Source organism: Phalaenopsis equestris, unplaced genomic scaffold (assembly GCF_001263595.1).
Source record: "Phalaenopsis equestris unplaced genomic scaffold, ASM126359v1 Scaffold000224, whole genome shotgun sequence".
Taxonomy (NCBI): domain Eukaryota; kingdom Viridiplantae; phylum Streptophyta; class Magnoliopsida; order Asparagales; family Orchidaceae; genus Phalaenopsis; species Phalaenopsis equestris.
Window position 1 is genome coordinate 5,761,316 of NW_018164666.1, and position 27,121 is coordinate 5,788,436.

General features: G+C 35.2%; 1 protein-coding gene across 1 annotated transcript in view; it reads left to right on the forward strand.

Moving 5' to 3' along the window:
- LOC110023577 (transcription factor SPATULA-like) overlaps positions 1-23,531 on the forward strand; it is a gene marked incomplete in the record, with an annotated part of 33,441 nt that extends 9,910 nt beyond the window's left edge. Inside the window, 4 exon segments of the mRNA XM_020723063.1 lie at positions 20,468-20,719; positions 21,087-21,153; positions 23,219-23,375; positions 23,454-23,531. Of these exon segments, the coding sequence (XP_020578722.1) occupies positions 20,468-20,719; positions 21,087-21,153; positions 23,219-23,375; positions 23,454-23,514 (537 nt within the window).
- Positions 23,532-27,121: the final 3,590 nt, after the last annotated feature.

The window sequence follows — 27,121 nt, forward strand, 5'->3', positions numbered from 1 at the left end:
GTCATCCGGGGTCGCTCGGACGACGTCGTCGACAATTGGGTCAAAAACGCGCCGAAATTCAAATTTTACAAAATTTTGACCCGCGATCGATCGTCCCAAAAAGTTTAATTGAGCATTCGACAAGTAACAATGCAGGCAATGCGAATTGCGGCGATCGGACGTATCGACTCTCCGAATTGCGAAGTTTGTGCCCGCGGGAGTGCGAATTGTGCAAAAGGCCACCCTAAGACTCAGGAAGGTCCTATAGGGAATCCCTTTTGGGTTTCCTCATGTTGGTTTCGTCCTTCTAAGTGCTAGAAGTTGATACCACACACGCAAAACTCCAGAAGGGGACGGAAGCGGGTCGAACTAAAACGAGGCGGGTCCCACTTCTAAGGTTCTAAGATAGTCGAAGGGAGATTCCTAAGGCTAGATCTTAAACCCTAAACGGAAGACTAGACCTCACGAAATTTGAGGTCAACAACTGACAACCGTCGATCACCGCCGACCACTGCCGACCGCCATTGATGACTTTCTTCGAGCACCGCTGACCACCACCTGTTGGCCATTACCGATTGCTATTGGTCGCCGCCCGTTTCTTGCAATAAGTTCATCCGCACGTCGACGTTTTAATTCAAACGTTTTAATTCAAAAGACTGTGTAACTCTTTCCCGTCTGTGGGACAAGGGTTCTCTGTAACTATCAACTTATTGTGAATTTTTACAATTGGGCTAGACCCCGTGGTTTTTTTTACTTTCTGGGTTTTCCGCGTAAAAACTTATGGTGTCTCCATTAGTTGTTTTTCTTCATCTGAGTGTGTGTTTAATTCTCGTGCAATGCTAAAACAATAATCTATTACTCCACTGTCGCGAATTTTCTAGCACGCATCAGGCATAGAGAGGATATAATCTTTAGAGTTAAGATTGAGTGATTAAATTGAAGAAATGCCTTAGAAATGTATATGATATGATGATCTCCTTTAGACTCACTCAAAGATAAATTCTATAAGCCTATAATTAGGTTGATAGTGCTATATGGATCCTAGTGTTGGGCAGTAAAAATACATTGATTGTAACTTGATTGTGTCATGGATGAGAATGCTATGTTGGATGTATGCCAAATGTAAAAAGGATAAATCAAATGATTGTACTATTTTAAAGGAATTTATTTAAATGACATCTATGAAGATGAGGTTAGTAAAAATAACTTGGGGGGTTTGGGCATGTATAATAAAGTGTAGAAAATGTGCTCATTAGATTGGTGGATAAATTATTATAGAAGAATTAGAATAGACTTAAGGTAATATGGATGATAGTTGTTAAAAAAATTTTTTTTTTAAGAATATATTTAAATTTTCATTCGTGGTTCAATAAAAATAAATAAATAATAAGGGTTTATAAAGTTGAACCTGAATACTTTGGATAAGACTAATGATAATGATGATGGGAAGAGAAAAAATTCGCTAAAAGGAGGGCAAATTCTTGAATTTTTTGTTTGGAGAGAAGCCAAGGGGAAGTGAGATTATATGAGAGAATTTTTTCAAACTCAATTAGTATTCGTTATTTAGCTAGAAGCAAGAAAAGTCATTTATTCAAATAAGGTTATAATTTGAAATTCAAGCTTAAGTATAGCTAAATCATGTCGTTTAGTTCAAAATAAGGAAATCCTCACTTTAAAGATTTTAAGAAATAGAACAAAGAAAAAACAAGTTCGTGTGAAATTAAGGCATTCAAACTTATTAAAACACAAACAATGAGATTATGAGAGTATAATTTAGATTGAATGAGTGATTATTATTTAACCTTGTCTTCAACTGACCTAAACACTAAGCTGTTACATGTTTCAACTTTTAAGAATCAAGACTACGAGTCTAACCTTGATCTTGAAACATTAGATTAATTTTTTGTTGTGTTGAGTTTGGCGGCGGACCTTCACAATGTTATTATAACAGATTATGGTTTCCTTATTTTCTTGTTGTTAATCTTCATTGTAGTTAGCTTTATTTTGGTGCACTAACTTGCCCATCTATATAGCTTGATTATTTAGCATTATTTTGGTGCACCATCTTGTCCATACATATAGCTTGATTATCTGGTCACATAAGCCCAATGTTGGGAAGAGCCTCTTGGATTATATAATTTATAATTTTCTTTATGATTCAAGAAAAAATAGAAGAAATGCATGTAATTGTACAATATATATGGTACATATGATTTTATTCGACAACATTCAACAACACAATTTCAAGGTAAAAAATCTAGCCACTTGCTCAAGAGATTTTAAGGACGCCCCTTTGTTTATTTGTTGGTTTATTCATTATACATAAGCAGTATATAATCTCTATTAAGCTCTCATAGGCTAGATGGAATGGACCCTTGATCTTTGCTATGCTTTAATATGAGTTAATACTTGTGTTTTATTTTCTTTTATGTTTTTAACAATATTAGCATAGTAGATGTTATTTTAGGGAAAGCGTATTTATTTGGTCAGTTTGGATGATTTGATATATGAATTAGCTAAACCATGTGATTTTGGTAGTAAATTTGGAAACTAAACGAATCAAGTTATTTTTCAGATTGAATTAAAATAAATTGAACTTAAAAATTTAGTTTGTTTCGCTAGATTTTATTAAATTTACAAACAAAATCATTTTTTTAGCTAATTTCTAACTAAACCATCCAAGAAGACCAAATGCACATCCTTATTCTTTGGTTATGTTTTGTAGAATGTGCATTTAACTGTACTTTGGCCCATTATATTGACCCCTCTATCACAAATAGAGAGATCCTCTACCAAATAATATACTCTAGAAAGTGATTCTTCTTTAAAATGTATAAAAGCAAGATTTTCCCTATCCTTGGCCACCTAACATCCCTTCCTTATTTTGTTGCTAATGCTGCATGCTCACTACTATGTCCCGCTTTTGCATTCCATCTCTCATAGGCTTGTTATGATGCCATTTGCTAATATGTGGCTGATTTGCTCCCTCTTGATTTCCCATTGTATTGTTAGTTGCTATGCTGCTGCCCCATGTGCCCTTTTATGCTCCCCTACTTTCTTGCTTGTGTTGGGCCTTATATACTTGCCCTAGAACCCGATATCCCCAATGAGCTTGAACCCATTCAATGCTTAATACGACCTCTCATCGTGTATCTTTTGGTGTCGCAATAATTGCATTACGAAGAGGACAATGATGGGATGGAACTAAAACACTCATTTGGCTTCGATCAATTAGAAATCAAAACTATAATGCACATTAGGATCACGCAAATTCGAGAAATTTGAAACAAAAAATTTTAGCAAAAGCACAAGAAAATAATCTCAGAATAGAACATCAAGATTTACGTGGAAAAAATTGATAACGGGAAAAAACCGCGGAGTGACTCCACAAAAAATTTTCACTTGAATAACCAGAAATGTACTAAAATACTCACTAAGATCTTCTCTCTACAATCAATAGAACTTACAAAACATTGCTCTAACCCTTTCTCTCAATATCATAAGAGAAATCACTCACCTAAATTCTCCTCCTCGACTCTTTTGCGCTTCACAAAAGCTTTTTCAAGAACACACCGCATGTATAGATTACACTTCGTCACTCAAAATCACGAAATTAAGGAATCGAAAGAGTAAACTGTCCTAAGGCTCGGTCACTCCGCAATATGGCGTAATTATCTTGAAAGCTTAGGAAGAAGTCTCTATAAATTGATCTAACCAACATAGCTATGCATGGCTACATATTCATGCCGTCCTACGTAGCTACGCCAGTTTAGACGTGGCTACGCCATGCCAGATGTAGCCTTGCTGCTCCTTACGACTATGGGTGCATCCAGGCTCCACGACTCTTACAGTCATCAACTTGGAGACTGATTGCACCTGACGCATGTCCACCAGATTTGCACCAACATCTATACTATCTTCATAGTTTGGTAGCATAGTGGCTCACTTCCGGTCTCATTCTTCATAGACTTTAACTAAAGCCAAACATAACTCCAATTTTTTATATTCACCACTTTCATCAATATATTTGTTGGATTCTAAGTTGTATGTATTTTTTTTTTAATAAAAAATGTCCATCTTCTAGGAGAGAGCATATGAAGTGATACCTCAATTGAATTTATTTTGTCCTTGCATGAAAAGCAATGCTCTTAGCAAAATGAATTACACTTGTACTGTTAATGTAAAGTTTTCCAATCCACTAATCATTGCCTAGTTTTGTCATAAAGCCCTAAAGCCAAATCATATCCTTTCTAGCCTCAGTGATAGCAATGCATGCGGTCTTCGTAGTTGAAAGTGCAACAACATTTTGTTGCCTGGAAACTTAACTCCCCGCTGTGTTCCTCAAAGTGAAGGTATATCCTGTTGTACTTTTACTATCCAAATTTTCTATTTGATCAGAATCTATAAATCTCTATAAACTCATCCCCGCACATGCTCTGCTGACCATTTTCCTAAAATACTTAAGAATTCACTTCACCGCCTCCTCATGATGCTTGCCTGAATTGCATATGTATTTGCTAACAACTCCCATTACAAATGCAATATATGATATCATGCATATCATAACATACATCAGACTCTCAACTGTTGAAGCATACGGAGTTCTCCTTATCTATGCTTGCTTTGCTTCAGTCCTAGACAATATTTCTTAGATAGCTTGAATTGACTACCTAAGGGAGTGTCAATTGGTCTTGCCTCACTCATGTTGAATTTCTATCGGATCTTCTCAACATACTATGTTCAAGACAACTTTAATATACTTGTACTCCTATCCTTGTTGATTCTTATATTAAAGATCTTTCTGATTGAACCTAAATCCTTCATCTCGAACTCACATGATAATTGCTCTTTTAAATTCTTGATTTTCTACATATTTACTCCTGCAATCGATATGTCATTCACATATAAAATGAGCAAGATATAACAATTACCGAATTGTTTGATGAAGCAACAATTGTCTGTCTAACACTTCATGTACCCACTATCGGACATAAACCTGTCAAACCTACTGTAACATTGTCTTTTAGTCTGCTTCAAGTAATAGAGACTCTTCTTTAACTTGCAGTTTAAACCTTTATTTTTTGAATCTTGTAACCCTTCGTTTGCACCATGTATAATTCTTCCCTCATACCTCCAAGGAAGAAAGTTGTTTTTTACATCCATTTGCTCAGGTTGTAAGTTTTTCTTTGCTACCAGACTCAATAGAATTCTGATTGCTGTCATCTTCACTGTCTGAAAAAAAAAATTTCTGTTCAGTCAACTCTTTCCTTCAGTTGAAACCCTATTCACTACAAGTGTTGCCTTGCAGTGTTTGTTACTATCTAATTCTTTTTCCAGTCTGTTGACCTACTTGTTGTAAAGTGCTCTTTTGTCATCTGGTAATACTGTCAAATATCAAGTTCGATTTGACTCCAAAGGCTGCATTTCATCATCTATGGCAAGCTTTCGCTCTCTTGAATCTTCAAGTTGAGTGACTTCCTCAAAATACTTTGGCTCAGCACTATCAGTTAGCAATAAGTAGTGTAATGAAGGAAAATACCTGTGTAACAGTCATATCACTCCGTTGAACCTCCTTACTTCAGTAGGTGACTGAGGAACTTTTTGTGCTCCATATGATTGACCACTTCTTCTTTCTACTTTCTTTTGATTATCAGTGTCCTTTATCTCAATATATTTGGACTCCTCATAAAGAACTGACGAAAAATTTATAAGTTCTACTGTGCTTTTACATCTTCATTTCATTGAATTTAACATTTCTGCTAATGATGGATTTCAGATTCTGATAGTTCCAGAACTAATTCCCAAACTTTTGGAGTTTGCATCAACATGAACATATGCAAAACACCCAAATATTTTTAGATAAGATAGATTTACTTCTTTTTCACTTTAGGCTTCTTCAGGCAAGCCTTCCTTTAAAGGTATTGATGAACCACGATTAATCAGATAAACAATTTTGTTTACTGCTTCAGTCCAAAATTATTTTAATAAGCTTGCATGCAGCTTCATGCTCCTGATAGGCTCCATGATTGCTCTATTCATGCGTTCAGCTACTCCATTCAACTATGGAATTATTGGGATAGTGAACGCATGCCTGATCCCTTCTATATTACAGAAATTCCTAAACTTCTAATCATGATACTTAGCCCCGTTATCACATATGGGAAACTTCAATTTCAAGCCTATGTCATTTTCTACCACGACCTTCCACTTCTTAATACCTCAAATATTTTATATTTTCACTTTAAGAAGTAAACTCATAACTTTCTGGTTTGATCGTCGATAAACGTGATAAAGTGGTGAGAACCTCAAATTGATTGAACTCAAATGGGACCCTATACGTCAGTACGCACTAATTCCAGTTTTTTTTTTACTTCACCACTAATCCCACTTTAGAGAAAGAAGTTTGCTTTCGCTTGACATATGTATAATCTTCACAAATATTCAAATGATTTCAAACCCCAAAGTTTATTTTTAGAGAGTATGGACTATATCTTTCTCGCGCATATGGTCAAACCTATGTTGCTAGAGACCTGCATTCACTTGGTTCCTTCTACATTAATAAAATTTGTCATCTCATTAATCAGGTAAAGAGTGCCTTCTATGTTGCCCCAAGTCATTACCACCTTCCATGAATGACCTGTGAAAGTAGTCACGAACCTTAACTTTGTCAGCTCGCTTACTAAGATCAGATTTCTCTTCAAACTCAGAATATGTCTAACTTTAGTATGCTTTTAGAATGTTTTGTTTGACAACTTGATATCCACACATTTCTTTTCTACAATATTGCATGTGTTATTGTCTTCCAGATAAACCTTCCCTTGATCATTTTGATTATAATTTTTGAATATATCTTTATTGGGATATGCATGAAAAGATACGTTTGAATCTACCATTTAAGATTTAGTATTGACAAGGGATAGGACCAGGGAGTCACCTTAGATTTTGACTATGGAGGCATTTGTAGAGAGATTCCTTTTCTGTCTTCCACCACCAGCTTTCTTTGGAGCCTTACAGTCTTTTTTGAAATGCTCTTTCTTTCCGCAGTTTTAACATTTTCCTCTATCATTTCCTCTGCTCGACCTGAACGTTCCTCTTTTATGCTTAAATCTGTCTCTGCCTATATTCTTGTCTAGATTATTCTTCTTTTTTTCCGCATTTAACACAAAATCAGAAGATTCATAATTTGAGGTTTTTTCGGTGAACTTCATTTAGCACCAATTCCACGATGTTATCAAAGTTGAACTTTATATTCCTTGAAGAGCTACTCACCGCCGTGAGCAATCCATCCTAGCTGTCCAACAATGAAGAAAGTATCAATAATGCACTGACTTTATCATCAAATTTCATAATTATAGAACATTATAGTATTGAAATTGTTTAGGTGTTCAGTCTTTTAACTATGTTCTGCTATCTTCATATCCTCTTTATCAGAAAAACTTTATTGAAAGTTGAAGGTTTTTCTTACATCATTGGCATTGCCACTATGAGATCCACTATGATTTTCTCATTCACATATTGAACGTAACAAACGAAGAAAGTGATAAACGGATCAAACCTAGGGCTATTTGATTCAGTTCCTCCCATTCCTCTATATTCATAGACTTATGCTTCTTCGTGATTCCTTTTAGTAGTAGAAATCCTCCACTTGTATCTTCGAGAATGCAAAGTTCGACCAATTGAATTTTTCTATTTTGTACTTTATTTTGTCGTTCATTGCTCCTACCTTAATCAAAGAACCTCCGACTCTGATACCACTTGTTGAGATAGAACTAAAACATACATTGGGGTTCGATCAATTAGAAATCAAAACTATAATGTGGAACAAGCTCACATAAATTCGAGAAATCTGGAACAAAAAATTTGAACAGAAGCAGAGGAAAGCAATCTCATAAAAGCACACAAAGATTTATGTGGAAAAAATCCGATAACGGGAAAAACCTGATAACGTGAAAAACCCATGGAGCTATACCGTAAAACATTTCCACTATGAAGAACTAGAAATGTATATAAATACTTACTCAGACATTCTCTTTACAATCAATAGAACTTACAAATACTTTGCTCCAACTCTTCATCTCGACTCTGTCCCGCTTCACAAAAGCTTTTTCGAGAATACGCCGCATATAGAAATGACCCTTCGTCGCTCGAAATCACAAACTTAAGGAACCAAAAAGTGAATCGTCTTGCGGCGTGGCCATGCCCAAATATAGCCTAATTATTTTGAGAGCTTGGGAAGAAGTCTGTGACAAGCGATTCAACTGACATAGCTATGCCTGGTTGTGGCATAGTCACGTCACTCGGCATAGCTATGCTGATTGAGGTGTGGTTATGCTATGACAGGCACAATCTCATAGATCCTTGGTGGTCCTTGCGGCTGTAGGTGCATCCAGGCTTCACAACTCCAGTAGACGACTCTTCATCACACATTCTCAATGATTTGTGTTTAATCTTTCTTTCATTAACTTATTCTCTCTCATTTATGTCATCACTTCTTAATCTCCTCTCCATGTTTTGAAACTCTCATCCATTATTGTTAACACTGTCAGATTAATGATAATAATTATCTTTGTTTCCTCTTTGGTTCTGATGAACAACTCTATCACCTCTATGTGCTTCTTTTGGATTGTGACGAGTCTATTAAGATCAAGATGAAAAGCTTTTGACTGCATCAATTCTTACCTGGTCATTCCATTTTCTTCAACCTTTTATTGCATCAACGGTCATGTTGCATGGCGATGCTAAGAAGACAAGAGGCCTTCTCTCCATTCATTCTCAATACAATAATATCTGTTATATCAATACTTTCTATTTTGAGATTTTTTTTTTCACTTATGCAACATAATTTGCTCATCCAAGAATACAAAGGCAATTATTCATCCTATGTTGTCTTATTAGTATTTTGATTTATTTTTGTTTGGGTTTTCACTTTGTTATTGTTCGTTTCAGTTTTTATTCCATAACAATGAAAGTAAGGGGGTGTTTGCACTGAATATCTATGTTAAATAGGATTTAGTAAATCTTGTATATGCGGATTTAACAAGTCATCCGTATTTGTTAAATCCACAAAGTTGTTTGTTATGATTTAAATTAAATCCAATTAAATCCCTTCATAATGTTTAGCGATCAACTCTTCCTCCTGTATGATGAGAGAAACCTTTCTAAAATCTGTTAAATTCACCTATCCATCAGATTTAAAAAAACAGGATTTACATTACGGAGGAGAAGATAATGCATTTAGCAAAGTTTCAGATTAACTCAGTTTTTTTTTCTTCATTTGGCAGGATTTACCTTAAATCCTAATGTAAATCCTATTAAAAGTGTACTTCCAAACACCCCCTAAGTTATAAATATTGAATTGACTTTCTGGTTTAATCAACATACTTGAGAGCCAGTACCCTTCTTGTACTAAACTGAACCCGTCTTGATGGATTTATACATTAGATTTTATCATGAATGCTCAATTCATAGATATAAGACATGCCTGATTGACAAATATTTTACAGTCCTTTCTATAAGTTTCTAAGCTCAACTTCATGAGATTTCTTCTATTTTTCATCATCACTTAAGGATGACCATTGTTGCTTCCTTTATGGTGATGTCGCTGAAGCCATTTAATATGGAACAACTGCCAAGGTAGGTTGCTCATGTAAAGACTAGGGTTTGCAACCTTAAGAGGACTATCCATGATTTAAAGTAATGGTTCAATAAGTCATGCAAGATTCTTGTCAAGGTAGGCTGTATGAGACATGCTTCATCTAGTTTTATTATCTTTGATGGACTATGTAGTAAAATTCCACTTGTAAGGAGTTTGTAGAAAGCTATTATTGTATTAAAGTATTATTTACAATGTTTTCTAAACGAAGATTCCGGTCATCCCAAATACTTCTAAAATCAATTTTTCCTGGAGCAAAGATGAAGTTTTCTTGTTAGAATAAAAAAGCCATTGACATACTTCAGCAAACTATTCTTTCATCTTGCTAACCCGTTCACAGTGCTATTGACACTTACATTTTCTGAATAAAAATGATATTTTTGTGGATTCATCTTGTAATTAGAGAAAGTATAGTAAATTGATCTATTTTTTTTAAGCCAAGTCAAACTACTCCTTTGTTGTAGCGGTTGTGTGGAAGCATGCAATTTCCCAAAAGAACAATGGGAAAGCTATTTTGTCCATTTCTAGTTATGTCGAAGTTATCAGAGAAAGGCCCATCGTATGCCAAAAATGGATATCTTAATGGTGGAACAATGCTATCTATGCTGAATCAATTGATGTTATAAAGTTCTTATGTTGGTTTACATATTTGTGGTAGGTAACATGGTCGCATGAAAAGAAAGAAATAAGTATTGTTGGCCAAATCAATCATTGTTATAGAGCATGACACATTATAGGTGAAGCTATATGGGCCAGTCAATCATGCTTTCATCTACTTGTCCATAATCTCATGTTTCTTATATTGAGGTTGATTGCTACTATAATCTTGATTAGGGCTGTCAAAACAGCTCGTTGTTCGCAAACAACTCGTTCGGCTCGTTCGCCAAGTTAGCGAGCCGAACATGAACGAAGATTTGTTCATTCATGTTCGGTTATAAAAGCCCAAGGGCTAATATATTAAAGAGTAAAAAATACGTTAGGTCGTATGAGTGGGTCTAAAAGAAAGCCCAACCCATACAATACAACACACACAAAATCTGAAAAAAGAAAAGATACATATAAGGTCAAAAAAACCAATACAGCGCTAGGTACATCCCAAGAAAAAAGAAAAGATACATATAAGGTCAAAAAAACCAATACAGCGCTAGGTACATCCCAATTAGTCCTCCCTCTGCCTCTAGTTCTCGGAAGGGAGTCCACTAACAAATTGGTGAGTTGCGTACTATTACCCGAAGTAAACAAAGTATCATCCATCAGATTCATGAGCTCAAGTAGGTCTCCATTTTTCTTCTTCCTCCTGGATATGTAAACTTGTCATTCCTCATCCAAGGATTGACTCATATGATTAATGGATTAGTCCAAAGGTAGCCGGACAAGGGCAGACTGTTGCACATCATAAACCCCATGTGCCTGAGTATCATTAACATTGTGTTCGACTTGATGAGGCGGTAGAGAAGCAGTAGAAATATTGCTACCTGTGACATCCGTAATAGGCTCTAGGACATGTGAAGTTTGAAAATTCTCCCTCGCCCCCACGAATGAGGTTCCAAAGACGGTGGAACTACAACATTGTGTGGAGGCTGAATAGTTGACATATTGCCTGCAAAAATAGTGACATTTTCAGGGGATACTTTTGATGTTCAATAGTGTCAATAACTTGGAGTTGATCAGGAGGAGAGGGAAACACTACCTCTGGCGGAACACTTTGCATTTTTGGTCTAAGATGGAGCTGTAGATGGTGACATTGAGAATTAGAGTGACCGAACATACGATAGTTCAAACAATACGAAAGAAAAGACAATCACAACCTTTTGTCAAAATCTATAGTGTTGTGTGGCTGACCTAATTTTCTCAGAAGCTGCTGAAGTGATGTCTCTTTCAACAAGTACTCTGACTTCAGATAGACGAGAAATATTGAAAGTAGAAATATGCGTTTTGAGTGGCTTACCATAAGTTGAGGCAATAAAATACATCTTTTGAGTAAAATAGTGAAATTTCAGGTCAGGGAGACGAATTCAGACCGGAATGATTGGTGGTTCCATCTATGGGTTAAAATCCACTGACTATTTCAAGATCTTTATTGCTCTGTTATCAATCTAAATTACTCTTCTAGCAAATAATCGTGTGTAATTCTCTTCATTATTAAGTTGAAAAAGAATGTGTTTTTCATCTAAAAGTCCAACTTTTCACTCCCCAACAAGATGCATAGGCTCAAATTCTTTACGAATAAGCTTAATTTTGGGATGACCATAAAGAAATTTTCCGACCAAGTTTAGACGACAGGAGGAATCAAGTTGAAAACATTCAGCTTTTGTAAAAAAGATGACAGACTTTTCATTATTTATTCCAGATTTTTTGATGTCCCCCGCCAACTCATCAAAAGGAGTGAAAGAGCAAGATTTAGGAGTACCAGAAGCGTGAACACTTGTCAGGGCAGTAGCGTACGCTCTGTCGGAAGCCATTGCAATCGTCAGGAGGCATGGCGAAAGATTGGTGGACGACGGAGCAAAATCCGAAATGGAAGAAAAAAAAATTTCTACGAGGAAGAAAATGAGAGGCGATGATTTATGCTCGATCATAGGGCGGTTTCTCCTCGAGCCGGAAGAATGCGGAAGGAAAAAAAACGCGGCAAGGAAGAAGAGAGGCGACGAAGACGAAGGAAAGGAGAGCGGCTGACCTTCCAGACGGAAGGAAAGACTGCGATGACTTTCCAAAACGGCAACGACGAAGAATACACTGCGAAAAGACGACGTCGGAGAAGATGCAGCAAGGAGAGCAAAGGATCAGATGCGATAAATGTCTGTAACAGTTGCTAGGGTTCGCCATGAGGCGAAACCCTAGCAGAGTCGAGCGTGGGAGGAGACGACGCCATGTATGTATATAAGGAAAGATCAATCGGATGGGTCGCCGTTTTCGCTCTACTAGGGTTTTGACTCATGACGAACTCTAGCATTTGCTATGCTTTCGTCGTCTACTTGTCGCAACGGTTTCTCTGTCTTTCGCAGCGATTGTCTGGTCGCAGCGATTGCGTCTGGTTGCAGCGATTCGTTGTCTGGTTCGTCTCGTCTCGTTGCTCAAAGATGGATGGCAGTTTCACTGCCCATTCGTCATGCTCAAAGATGAACGACATTTTCACGTCTTCTTCGTCTCGCGTCCCTTTCGTCGTGCTCGAAGACGGACAAAAAAGCAGTTTCTAACGCTGAAATTTCAACTCGTGCAGAAAAATATAAATTTTTACTTGTTGGAAAGTTCCAATTAGATCGCCCTAAGATTGAGATTATCAGGAAGGTTTTTGAAAATTTTAAACTAGTTGGGGCCTAACAGGTGGGTCTTTCGACGGAAGACATGTTATGATACAACTGAGTATAGAAAAAGATTACACAAGGATTTTCTCAAAGAAATTCATCACAATCGAAGGCAATCATATGAAATTGCTCGAATGGACCCCTGATTTTGATCCCAGTCAAGAACCTCCAATTGCGCATATCTGGTTCTCATTACCTGAACTCAAGCTTCAGTTCTTTGACCTACCTATCTTATATGCAATTAGGACTATCCTGGGAAAATCTTTGCAGGTAGACACACTTACAATTCATTTTTCAAGGCCCTTTATTGCAAGGATTTTGATTGAAAGAGATATTACACTACCAGATGTAGAAGAAGTCTGGCTTGACTCTGCTTGCAATGGTTATTGACAAAAAATTATTATGGAACAAAAACATTACTACTGCAAGCACTGCAAGATGTTTGGACACCCACAAGAGAAATGTTTCAGATTGCATCCACAGTTGAAAACCAATAGTCAAAAGCAGGAACATGTTAGTGCACCTCACGTGCCTGAACGTCCTCCCAACAAACCTGAATATAGCCAACCTGATGAGGGAATCACCACAAGACAGGAAATGAAATCTGCCCCTAGAAACCCTTCTTCTGATCATACTATAAGAGATAATATTCGGACCAAAAGTCAGGATAGCCCCGTAGCTCCTATTCAGGAAGCATCAAGTGCAAATGTGACAATTCACACTTCACATACACTAGAATCTATTGCTGTGGCAACGAATGTCTTTCATTCTGCTGCTGTTCTAATATCTAATCAGATTGAGGATCACACGAGCAAGTCTTCAGATGAAGAATGACAGGTTTACACTTCTCGGCCAAAGAAGAAAGAAGAAGAGAAGACTGGGGGCACACTCCAACTTGGAAATTTAATGGATGATACTTTGGTTACTCCTGACAATGACACGACACTTCAAAGTTTGTTATTTGACTCCGCACCTAAAACTAGAAGAAAAGACAGGACTAAACTGCCTTGTCCCTAGCTATTTGTTTTCTGCATATTTTAAATTTTTTTAAGTCTATCTATATTTTTTTGTTGGGGTAGTAGTGTACTTGGTATCGTATAGATTGTATGTCTCTATTGGGCCCTCTCATACAACATTTATGTATCTTTTTTATTTCAATAAAATCAGCCCTTGGGCTTTTCAATATATATATAATTGATGAGTAGTGTTTTTAAAAAATTTAATTGGCTACAAGGCTACAAAAATTTATAATCAATTAAAAGTATTAATTAAAAAAATAGAATAAAAATTATTAAATTAGATTCAAATGATGTTTTAATATAAACAATAATTTTTAAATCTTGCCCCAACCCTTAACGTCTTATGACTACGTGATTAGGGTTGTCAAAACGACTCATTGTTCGTAAATAGCTCGTGTTCAGCTCACTAAGCAAATGGGCCGAACACGAGCACACTTTTTGAGCTTGAAATATAAACGAGCCGAAGGCGAGCTGGGCCTGGGCTTGCTTGTGTTCGACTCGTTTACACCTCTAATCTTGATGTGGTGCTATCTTAGATTGTAACACGTATTTTCAAGCCAAAATAGCTTGTTGATATAATTATCAAAGATTTAGGCCTACTTCAATTTTCCATGGTTTGCAATTAGATGGAGAGAATTGATATATATTCTTCAGCTTAATGGGTAATGTAAGCATATGAATTATTATTTTAGGAAATCACTGTATATATTTAATAGAATATGGTTATTATGTTGTTCCTCGATGTCGTGTATTGACTCCTCTATTTATAAGTGGAAGGATTTATTGAATAATATACATCATAAAGATATTTTTTTTACTCTTATAGAAAAATTTACCCATACAAATATATATTTTATCAAACATATGATAAATGTATGGTATGAAATTGACCTTTGGATGGATTGCTGATAATTGTTGATTATTATCAGCATTGCCATCGTCATTATTCTTATCTAACTATTTGGGGATGGCATTATGAATCCTCATTTACCATTTATTGTTGGTCAATGTGATTTGCTTCATTTGAATTATTAAATCTATTTTAATAAATATTTTTGATTAAGTTAAATCCATGTAAACTTTTATCTGCCTTTTTTCCTTCATATCATGTTATATTAATTTTATTTGCTCATATTATTGTTGTCTTTTCACTCATTATTAGGTATGCCTAAACCACCCAAGGGTAAGTTACTCATAAATAGAAAATATATTTTAGAAAATGATGATGATTTCATTTTGAGAGAATTTTGACAAAGTTTGTGGAGTTTGAAAGAACGTTGATTTTTAACTATGGATTTAACAATTTTCTTTATTTTCCTAAGCATATTCTTTTTTTCTCATCTTTTTATCTTCAACGAATGCTACTAAAACCTCTTATATTCTCAACCGATCTTTTATATTTTTTTTCATAAATTTAACTTTGGATTCTCAATTTTGCAAAACTAAACTTTCAAGATATTGTAGCTTGATATTGGGATAAAATAAATAGATTTATTAAAATAAAATTTAAATAAGTTTTAAGAGAGTTTAGAATTAAATTGTACGCACTTATAAGGAGATTTTGTGGTGCAATGAAGAAGTTCAATGAGTTATTAAGTAAAAGAAATGCACTTTTTAAAAATTGGAAAATTTTTAATACATCCTCTAGTACTATTAAGACTTATAATGAGTTTAAGAAAGTTAAAAGTTGATACCGAAGGAAAAAGCTCAAACAACAAAAGAAACACAAATATTATTATTGAATTTGAAATCGGTTACAACGAGCGAGGAAGCGCTAGCATGATGGGAAAGGCCTGGGAACATGGTAGACTGCTGGAAGTGGGTTGGTTGAGTATTGGGAGAAATTCAGGGCAAGTGGGCTACAATATTGGGTTGTTCAGGAAGGGCGGATGAGTGTTGGGATGGAGTATGGGGAGTTGCGGCCTTGCTGGGAGAAGGCTGTCAGAAGGTTGTAGGGAGGACAAAAATTGGTGGTTGTTGGGGAAGAGTTTTGGTGGCCTGTTATAGGGTTGGGAAGCTGGTGGACAACAACAAGAAGGGTGGAAGGATAGGTAAATATGTCGTCAAAGTCGAGCTACAGCTGGAGCATCACCCGAACCATTGGGGATGATCACGAGGGACAGCCGGAGCACTATCTCGATGTCGGATAGAATTCTCAAAGGGGAAAATGCCAAGACTACAATCTGATTTCAGATTTTAATAACAGGACCCCTAACTTTAAGCAAATCGTCATTTATTTATAATAAATACTAGGACTTTATTTTAGGCAATACTTAAAATAAGAAAGAAAATTAAATCTGAATTTTAATTTTTGAAAGAGGAATAAAATTTTTAGAAGTTATGATTTGGAAATTTAACTTTGGAAAGAAATTATAATGAAAATTTAGATTTAGGAAAAAAAGGAATAAAAATTTTCAGAAATTTTGATTTGGAAAGACTTATTAGGAAGGTGCTAAGAAGGAAAGAGGGGAAGGGCAGAGAAGAGAAGGGGAGGTGCGGCAGCCCCCCTCCCTTTGAGGACTGGTCGGTCCTCCATAGCCTCCGCTTCCGTCTTCCAAGGTTGGGGGAGCTTTGACGTCATAGGTTGAAGCTTCTGTGTCGTTGCCAGCCACCCCTGAATCTTGCTGGCAACTTTATTGTCTACCAAAGCATCTGTGGAGCTTTTCCCACTTGCGAGCATTTCTCCCTATCGATCCGTTCTTGTTTGACATAATATGAGCTGGAGGTATACCACCATGTAGGTTCTCTCGAGCCAAATTCCAACAACAACAATAACAACAACAACAACAACAATGGAGAAAAATTGGCTGGCAGCACCAGGATAGCTGCAGTAAACGTCGAAAAACAACACGGAAAGAAGATGACAACAAGGTCGAGTGGTTTGATGCTGTTAGAAGCCGGGCTGCGGAAAAAGAAATGTCTCTTCGGAGTTGAGCTACAACCGAAGCATCACCCGAACCCTTGGAGACGGTCACCACCTCAGAAGGAGCACCTTCTCTTTGTCCGGTACAACGCCCGAAAGGGAAGAATGCCTCTACGGCAGTACTCAGAAATTTGCACTCATAAAACTACTCCCTAACCTCAAATAACATCACCTATATAAAGAGGGGATTAGTAGATAAAATAGGTAAAAAGTAGGATAGAAAAGATATATAATAGGCAAGGAGGGGAGTAGGAACGAAGTAGAAAAGGAAATGAATTATAATGGAAAATCATCTGGCAAGGAAAGGAAAGGTATTAAATAAAAAAGGGGGGATTCAGTTAAAATCAACAGAAGCCGCTCTTGTGGTACTGTAACTCCTACAGTACTATGGGTGGTAAGCTCCCGCGTCAATTTCTCAAGGTTGAGGAGCTTCGACTTCATCCGTCAAAGTTTTTAGTGTAGAAAGTTTTTGGTTAGAGGTGGTGTGGGGTGAGGCGTATATTAGGAAATCCTAGAATAGGACTAGGGGTGGGCTAGCTCTGATACCAAATGATATCGGAGTAAAAAGTCCAAAACAAAAAAGAAACACAAATATTATTATTAATTTGAAATTAGTTACAACAACTCTTCAGAACATGAAATAAAAGACAAATAAACATAAAGATACAAGCTAGCTCATTGAAACTGTATGCCAAGGGCGGTGGAGGTTGGCTCAGTGGATTCAGAGGCTTTGGGACAACAAGTGTGAATAAGAGAGGGGTCAGCAGGGGTTCGAAGATGAACTGGAGGAGGGAGGCAGCAGATTAAGGTGGCGGGAAGGTTTGTTGGACGGCTGGAGGTAGGTTAGAAGCTGGGAAAGTAGGGCAGCGGCGGGGAAGACTCGTCGGTACTTTCAAAGGGAGGACAATGAGCATGGAAATTGTCGGCACAATGGGAAAGGCCTGCTTGGAGAACAAGGTAGACTGCTGGGAGGAATTCTGGACAAGTGGATAACAAGATTGGGTTGTTCATGAATGACGACTGAGTATTGGGATGGAGTATAGGGAGTTGCGGCCTTGCTGGGAGAAGGCTGGTAGCAGGTTGGTGGGAGGACAACAACCAACAATTTTTGATGAAGAGGTGTGGTGGCCTATTGTAGGGCTGTGAAGCAGGTGGACAACAACAGGAAGGGTGGAAGGATAGATAAAGATCTCGTCGGGGTCTAGCTACACCCGGTCCCATGGAGACGATCACCACCTCAGATGAGGGACAGCTGGAGCATTACCTCGATGTCGGATACAACCCTCGAAGGGAAAAATACCAAGGCTAAAACTTGATTTCAGATATAAAAAACAAGACGCTTAATTCTAAGCACATCATCCTATATTTATAATGAAGCTAGGAATTTATTTTAGACAATACTTAAAATAAGAAAAAAAATTAAATCAAGATTTCAGATTTTGAAAAGAGGAATAAAATATTTAGAAATTTTGATTTGGAAATTCAGTTTAGGAAAGAGATTATAATCAATATTTCAGATTTAGGAAAGAGGGAAAAACAATATTTAGAAATTTTGATTTGAAAATTCAGTTTAGGAAAGAGATTATAATGAAAATTTAGATTTAGGAAAGAGGAATAAAGTATTCAGGAAGTATGATTTGAAAACTCATTTTATGTAAGAAATTATAATGGACATTCAGTGGTAGGAAAGATGAATAAAATATTCATAAATTCTGATTTAGAAAGATTAGGAAGGTGCTAAGAAGAAAAGAGGGGAAGTGGAGAGAAGTGAAAGGGAGCAGCGGCAACCCCCCTCCCTTTGAGGACTGGTCGGTCCTTTATAGCCCCTGCTTTATAAGTCTTACAAATATTGTCATGTGTTAAGTAAAAACAACATTTTTTGATTAATTTCATAATGGCTTAGTACTAAGAAGAAAAGGAGAGAGATGGAATAGCTAAGAATAGGCATAATAGATGTTGGTATTGTGATCAAGTTAGATATATTAAAAATGAAAATAATAGGATTTTGGTTTAAAATAAAGACATCAAGAAAGAGTTGAAGTGTTAATTTAAGAAAAAAAAGTGTGTAGCTCAATGCACAAAGCCCCCGACAACATTAATTTGGGGATTAACTTTTTTATCAAGCCAAGTTAAAAGAATACCCAAAATGTTGGATCCAAACATGTCTATGGGTGACACTCGAACCCACTAATAGCTCTAGTGAGGATGGATCAATGAAGAGAGGAATGTAGATATATAAAGAAGAGAGATATTTAGAGAGGAAGTTTTGAGTATGGTACTTGTTCTATTAAAAACTACAAAATAATGTAGATGTGAAAGGAATATAGGAAAATGTGTAGGTAAAAAGTAATCAAGTAAAATGCCAAAATAGTCCCCTCACTATTTACATTAGTCATTTTAGGGATTGTTTGGGGCAGTTTATTTGGTGCGGTGGCGTTTTGAAAACGCACTTGACCTGTTTGGGTAAAGTGCGTTTTGGCAGTTTATGCGTTTTTAAAACACTGAAAACATTGTTTTCACACTGCACTTATCTAAGTGCAGATGCAGCTATCTGACTGCGGTCTGACTTTTACAAAAAAAAATAAAAATTTATAATATCTATCGCACCTAGCTTATCAGTAGATTATTCAATAAGCTGCAGCTACCCCAAACAGATCCTTAGTCACCTGACTAAAATAGTCCTCTCACTGAGGTCTATTTAAAGCATACGAAAAGATTCTGTGGACTAAATTGACACTTCATATACTCTGGGAAGCCCCCCCACATAAAGAGCCAGAGGACCATTTTGATTTTTCCCTAAAAAATAATATGAATAGAAATTGTTCAAATAGATTAAAACGAAATAGATTTACTACCTCAACTACTATTGTAGAACTAATGGAGAAAATGATTCAATCCCAAATAATTGGGATAATTCTACTGATGTTGATGATGCAATGTAAAATTAATCATTATTCAAAGATGACCGGGCTCTTTTATTAACCTCTATTTTATTTGTATAGAGAGGTTGGACATAAAAATAAAGAAAATATTAAACAATATTCATTTGACTATAGCAATTATATAAATAAGTATATTTTTACAAAAGCCTACTAAAATCTTGAAAAGCATTAAGATTAGTTACTTACATGAATTAAATAGTTTTTTAATTAGAGAAACCATCAATGGTTTAAGTAACTAGTTAATAATAATCAGAAAACATCTTTGCTCAATCAAATCTCAAACCACTTTTGAATTCTGCTGTAGACATGATAGCAGTCTTTTAAGGAAGATTTAGATATATACCACACAATTTTTACGTATTTACATCGGTAACTCCTCAACTTCAATTCTTAAATACATACCACATTAACCATACATGAAAAGGTGTATTTCACTTTCTTAAAGTTAAAATGGTGATGTTGTTTATGTGATATAAACGATTTAGATGGTATAAATATAAAAAGCAAAATTTGGGTTTGTAAATACATAGAAATTAAGTGATCTACTGATCTGCATGTAAATGCTACTTCATTTAAACATTTGCTTCCTTATAGTTCAAGTAATATCTCTTTTTGACTCATTTTGATTTTTGTTGTCTAAGATGTTATCGATGCGGAATGGTTTGAATCTACATGACATATATCTATCGGGGATGAAACAATCGCCACTTCAAGCGTCTGAGATCTGCATGGGCTTCAGCGCCGATAATAGGATAGCACTAAACACGTGTAAAGGAATTCTTTCTCTCAACCAAGAATCTTTTTCGCAGAATCAGCGAGCATCATCCCATCAAATTCAAACCATTGTACCCAGCCTTACTATTCCACAGGAAACCTTTCAGTTACCCATGTCTGCTGGGGTAAATTTGTAGAAGTTTCAACTTCAATTAATTTCTTGGAGAAAAGTATTAAATGATTCTCTGACTCTTTGTACGGGTTCATTTTAGTTCCAGAGTCTGGACTCTCTTAATATGGGTTGAAATAGTCTCCAATGGGGATTATTTCAGCCCTCATTAAAAGAGTCTAGGGACTAATTTAATTCTCTTATAAACTCAGGAACTAAAATGGCCCCATGTGAATAGTCAAGGGACTATTTTGACAGTTTACTTAAATTTGGTGATTTGCTGACGTTGGAACTCCTTAGCTGTACTCTTTTCTTTAGGGAGCTCATTTGTAGAGTTTTACAGCATATGTTCTGGAAGTAAATTTGGCTCTTATTTATTGTAGATACTTTCTGATGACATAGTGTTGCAACATCAGCTAGATGCAGGGCCTGCTGCAAGAAACACAACTGGTATGCCATCTTCCTTGATTATGCCTTCCAAAAAATCCTCCAAGATAAAAATTTTGTTTCTCACATGCAAAATGTTTGAACACACAATCGCAATTAAATATTGGATTCAAAACTTATGATAAAATTAGTTCCAATCAAGCATGCTTAATTGTTTTTAGTGTTAAAAAGTATCACTTGTATTTTTTTGTGAATTATTATTTTTATCCTTAATCAAATGAGTTCTAAATATAAAAGATATTAAACAACAAAATTTGCTATAATCTATAATTGGTTAGATTAAATTAAAATCAAGGTTTGTTTTAGCTCCAACAATCTCTCACGTTGATTGTTTTTACTGATTTTAGCATGAGAACCTTCAATCAACAACAAGAAGTCTTTATCCCACTAAGTGGGATCTTGTACATAAATTTTTTTCTCCATTGTGTCTTATTGAGTGTCATATTTTTATTTAATTCTAATAAATTAAGATCATTTTTATACATCATGCCCAAGTCCTTTTAGGTCTAACTCTTCCTTTCTTAACATTAGTTGTATTTAAATCATCTACTCTTCTAATAGGATCATTAGATGGTCGACATTTAATCTGACCAAACCATCTGCAACAACTCTTATTTATCTTTTCTGGAGCTACACCAACCCAATAAAAAATATATTCATTTCACATTTTATCTCTAAGTGTTGAAACCACTTATCCACATTAGCGTTCTCATCTCAGCAACACTTAACTTAGTTTTATGTTTCTCTTTTATAGGTTAATATTCTGCTCCATAAAGTATTGTAGGTTTTACCACCATCTTATAAAATTTTCCTTTAAGTCTATGCAGTAGTTTTCTATCACACCATAGGCTTAATGCATTCCTCCACTTCAACCATCCACTTGAATTCTACTGATAACATCCCCATCTACATCACCACACTTGAACAATAGACCCGAGATATCTCACAATAGGCCCGATGCATTCCTCCACTTCAACCATCTAACTTGAATTCAACTAATAACATCCCTATGTACATTACTATCACTTCGAACAATAGACCCGAGATTTCTAAAGCTTTCACGTTTTAATGGTTTGATTACCCATTGTTACAACTCCGCCACTAGATCTACTACTACTAAAATTACATTCTATGTATTTAGTTTTAGATCTACTCAAACGAAGATCTTTAGACTCTAAAGTCGACCTCCATAATTCAAGTTTTTCCTTAAACTCTTTTTCTAGTTTTATCCACAAGAAGAATATCATCAGCGAAAAGTATACACCAAGGTAGATCCTCCTATAAATGTCCTGTAAAAACATCCATAGCTCGGTAAAAAGATATTGTCTTAAAGCCTATCTCAAATAAAATCCAACTGAAATAGGAAAATACTTGGTCAATCCTCTGATTTCATGAGACACTTCAACCAAACAATGAATATTGAATCCATGATAAAATTAAACCCAACTAAATACCTTTAATTGATTTTAGAATTATTTTTTATGTTTTGGGCTATCCATATTGTCAGAGATGAAAGTCTCACCTTATACTTGGATAAAGATCCTAACTAGAACAATAACTTCCCAAAACAATAAATTATATTGTTATGTTTGAACATGATGATAATTATGATGACTCGTTCTTCCTCCCCCTTAGAGAAATATATGATTAGAAGTAAGAACACATTGTGGATTCAGTGATTCAAGCATATTCTATATCTCAGGATCTATATGTATTCTACGAGAAAAGTGTCAAAATATTCTGCCGACTCTTTGTAATAGTCCATTTTAATCCAAAAGTCCATAAAATTCCAATTTAATCTTTAAATCTTTTAATGAGGGCTAAAATCGTCCTCCATGGGAATTATTTCAACCTATATTAGAAGAGTTTATGGACTATTTTTATACTTTTATAAACTTTGTGATTAAAATGTCTAAATATTCAGCAGACTACTTTGACACTTTGTAATTTACCTACACCTTATATGACATTCATTGTGAATTTTAATTTTCATCTAACCAATTGAGCTCCAACAATCGTCCAATATATCCACTTTGCTCTTTTTTTTAATTCCAACATGAATATGAAGATCAAATGAAGACCTCGGTGCCAACCTTTCAAGGCGAATGCTCGTTGTTGGAAGATCATGGTGGTCAGCTAGAGAGACGCATCGTAGGCCGAGAGGGAGCACATAATATGCTACACACAAACTCAGACCTCCAGTTTACTATACATCACTCGCATGGGTAACTTTGTTGTGCTCTTCTCTTATTCCTGCAACTTGAGAACGCTGTACCTTTTTATATTGCCTTGATTATATGCAGCTTGCAACCTCGAAGGAGCTTAGGTGGTAGTGATATCAAGGCAGAATCTCTTGAGTTCTGATGCTGCTTTACTTTTTCTTTTATTTTGAAAATTTTCAGTTATTTGCAAGATGGGAAAACTTTGTCAATTTGAACTGGATATATATCAAATTTTTATTAAAGAAGTGGGCCTCAGAGTCATATATGTTAAGCTGAAAGGAACTCACTGACCTTAATTAATTACTCAATTGTAAAAAAAAATATTTCTAACTAATGAAGAGGACACTAATTATCTTAAAAACTTTTTATAAGCCATAGGAAAAATGAAGCTTTTATTTATTTTTTTGATGTCAAGATTAAAAGCCTTTCATATTCTTTATGGCTGTCTAGCTTACTGAATTGTCTCAACTTGTCTGTGGATTCTACATGTTCCATAAAATGAGGAAAAATAACCCAAATATGAGGCCCCAAAGGCGGTTAATGTGAAAATTCTTTAATGAAAAAAATCATGGGGTGTAGATCAATTGAAATAAATCCACTAATTTGTTTGAAGTTTGTTGAAAGTGGAAAATGTAGGATAATAATGTAAAAATTGTTTAATGATGGATTGGATGTATTTTTCACATTATGATGTTTGTTTCAACTCTTAACATGCATATTGTTGAGCCTATTTGTCAAATTGCATCGAAAAATTAAAATTATGCTCTGAGTGCTTAATTTAGGCTCATTTGAATTTGGCTTCAAACCTTGTTGGTATCCGCGAGATTGTTATATTGAGATTGATTGTCTTGATTATTGTTTTTACTCTAAACATGCATGTTTTGGGGGCTTTTGACCATTTAAATGGCCTCGAGAAATTATGTTTATGCTTTTGAATGCTTAATTTAGGCTAATTTGAATTTTGATTCAAATGTTCTCTGTATCATGTAGTTTGCTATATTGAGTGTCTCAAGTATGAATTTATTTTGAGTTGGTGTTTTTGAAATTTTTGTCTCGAATAACAAAGTGTTTTGAGATTACAAAATTACTTGAAACCATTGGGAAATTTTAGGCACAAATATTCTCATGTCTCGAAAATTGGTCGCCTAGAAAATTTAATCCTCGGGAAATTTCATGGCACGAATATTGTATGGACATCAACATAAATCTCCCATCAGGATTTGTGAACCTATTTGTTTGGCTATTCTTTTTTTTTTTTTTTAATTATTGAATCTATTATTATTCTTCTTGCTAGTATATTTCTTCTTGATCTTTTTCTCTCTAGCAATTTCTCAATTATTTTCTTCTTAAAATGACCTCAACTAAACCTACAAAGAATACCTCCTATATTTTTTAGATACAATGGATGTAGATTGTATGATTGAATCAATGTGTAACTTTTTGTGTGTTCTCTGTCCCTTACTCTTTTTTCTTTAATTATCTATTGAAGAAGTAACCTCTAAGACTAGTAGTGCATTAGTTTTCATACTTTATGAACCTCTAAGGTATACTCCTTCCCTTATCTTCTCTTGTAGGCTAGCAACCTATGTTGTCTACTTCCTCACAACTTTTGTGGAAAATTTTGTTAAAATTGTTTGTAAAAATTAACTATGATGAAAGAAAATTTGAGCTATCACAATTTTGAATATCAAATCTAGTTTGATTTGCTCCTCATTCAATAAATCCCTCTAGTTGTAATGCCTTTGTTATTCAAATCTTCCTTAATAGATTGTCAATATTGTTGACATAGTCCGAGTTGTTTCTAAAGTATCATCCATAATTAACAACCCGACTCACCGTCGCCAAACATGATTAATGTTGCTATTGTAGGATGCTTTCTAGTTTTTTAACATGTTTACAACTTGTCATTTGTTCCAAAAAATTTTGATAAAATAGTTTCATTGAATTTCAAAAAAATTTAGCTTGTATATAAAGAAACTACTAATATATGCATTTATCTCGACATGTTGCGTAGAGATTCATCCAACATGTTGCGTAGAGGGTCATCTAGATTCTTTTTTAGAGTTAATTACAAGAAGAAAGATGTAGTCTCTTCCGACATGTTATGGCACTCGGTGAAGCTATTTGTTTACGTAGTGGCTAGAGAAGAAGGATGTTTCTCTAGAGGTGTAAGTTCGAGCTACATCATTTAAAGAAAAAAAATATATATTTAGAGCAATAGAAGAAAAAGAAAATGATAGATTTATCTATTTATTCTCTTCGTGTCTTTTAATTTTCTTTTATATTCTTTTTGGAGTGTTTGCATTAATGTCACCGAATTGCTATGTATTTATATAACTAACATTTAAAATTATTTTTTTAAGTTTAATATCACCATGTATCATCATTTTAATTTTTAAAATGTGGAACACTCATTTTTGTGTACTGAAAAGATGAATTATATGTCAAAATTTAAGTTTAGGGGTTAGACATGTAAATACGTAGTAATTGAGCAGTATGTATGTAAATCTTACTTTTTTTTAATTAAATAAATAATATCTACCTAATTTTTTTGGTAGATTACTCAATATCCCATGCGGGCGGGCGTGTGTATGTGTCACCGTAAGTCCCCTCTGGCAAGAGTTCGATCCTGTGTGTGTGTGGGTGTGTGTATGCGCGTGCGCGCGTGTGTGTGTGTGTGCGCGCGTGTGTGTTGTATTCCTTGTCCAGTTGGTAGGCAGAGTCACCGTAAGTCCCCTCTGGCAAGGGTTTGATCCCTACCGTGGTGCGTGGGGGGTCGAATTATAGGCACATGCGCGAGCTTTCATCATGGGGATGGATTGCGCAGGGGAAATCGATATTCGGACTTCTGTCAAATATCAATTTTCATATATTATTCACAAGGTGGACGAACAAATCAGGTTGCTTTCTATAAAATGATTTTCTAACTAAATTAAAAAGAGCATAATTTGTCATGGAATCAGGTTTTTATCAAGGAAAGTTATATTTCATTGACTTGAATTTATTGATATAAGTCGTTAGAAAATAAAGTTTTAAAACCTTTTTTTTTTTTTTTTGCCTAAATTTTTATTATATTTGAGAGAATGCGACTTGATTTGTTAAAAAAATTAAGTGGTGCGTATAGAGGGCCCAAATTTAAAACTTTATATTACTTAATTTTCTTATAATAACATAACAAAAACTTTAATTACTTTAACTTGCATTTCACTAATTTAAAAGAAATTAAATATTTTTAAAATTAATTTGAAAAAAATAATCAGAATATTCTGCCCAGATGTATTTTGTCGCATCATTTAATTTTGACCAAAATTTAAACATAATTTTTTTAAAAAAAAATATTAAAATTTGATTATTATTGATTACTTATTGACTAAAGTGAATCAGAAAGTTAGGGTCTAATGTGCAATTTATCATTGTAGTATTATATTACATCTCTATTTGGTTAGGACTTTGAAATTGAGTATGTGCGTGTGTAAGATATTTGGTTAGGACTTTGGCCTCATCCAAAATTGAATATGTTCGTATGCGTGTGTGTGTGTGTGTGTGTGTGTGTGTGTGTGTACCTGTACAAAGGCAATTATCGAAGGTCATCTATTGATTCGTTATTAAATAAGCCACCAACTATTTTAGACTCAAACATTTCGCCCATGCACCAGGAGTGGGCGTCTTACTATCAAATCATCAGGGAAGAGCGGTCGTACAGTACGAGAAGTGTCTTAGCCAAGGGAACCTCCGTAAGACTTTTCTAG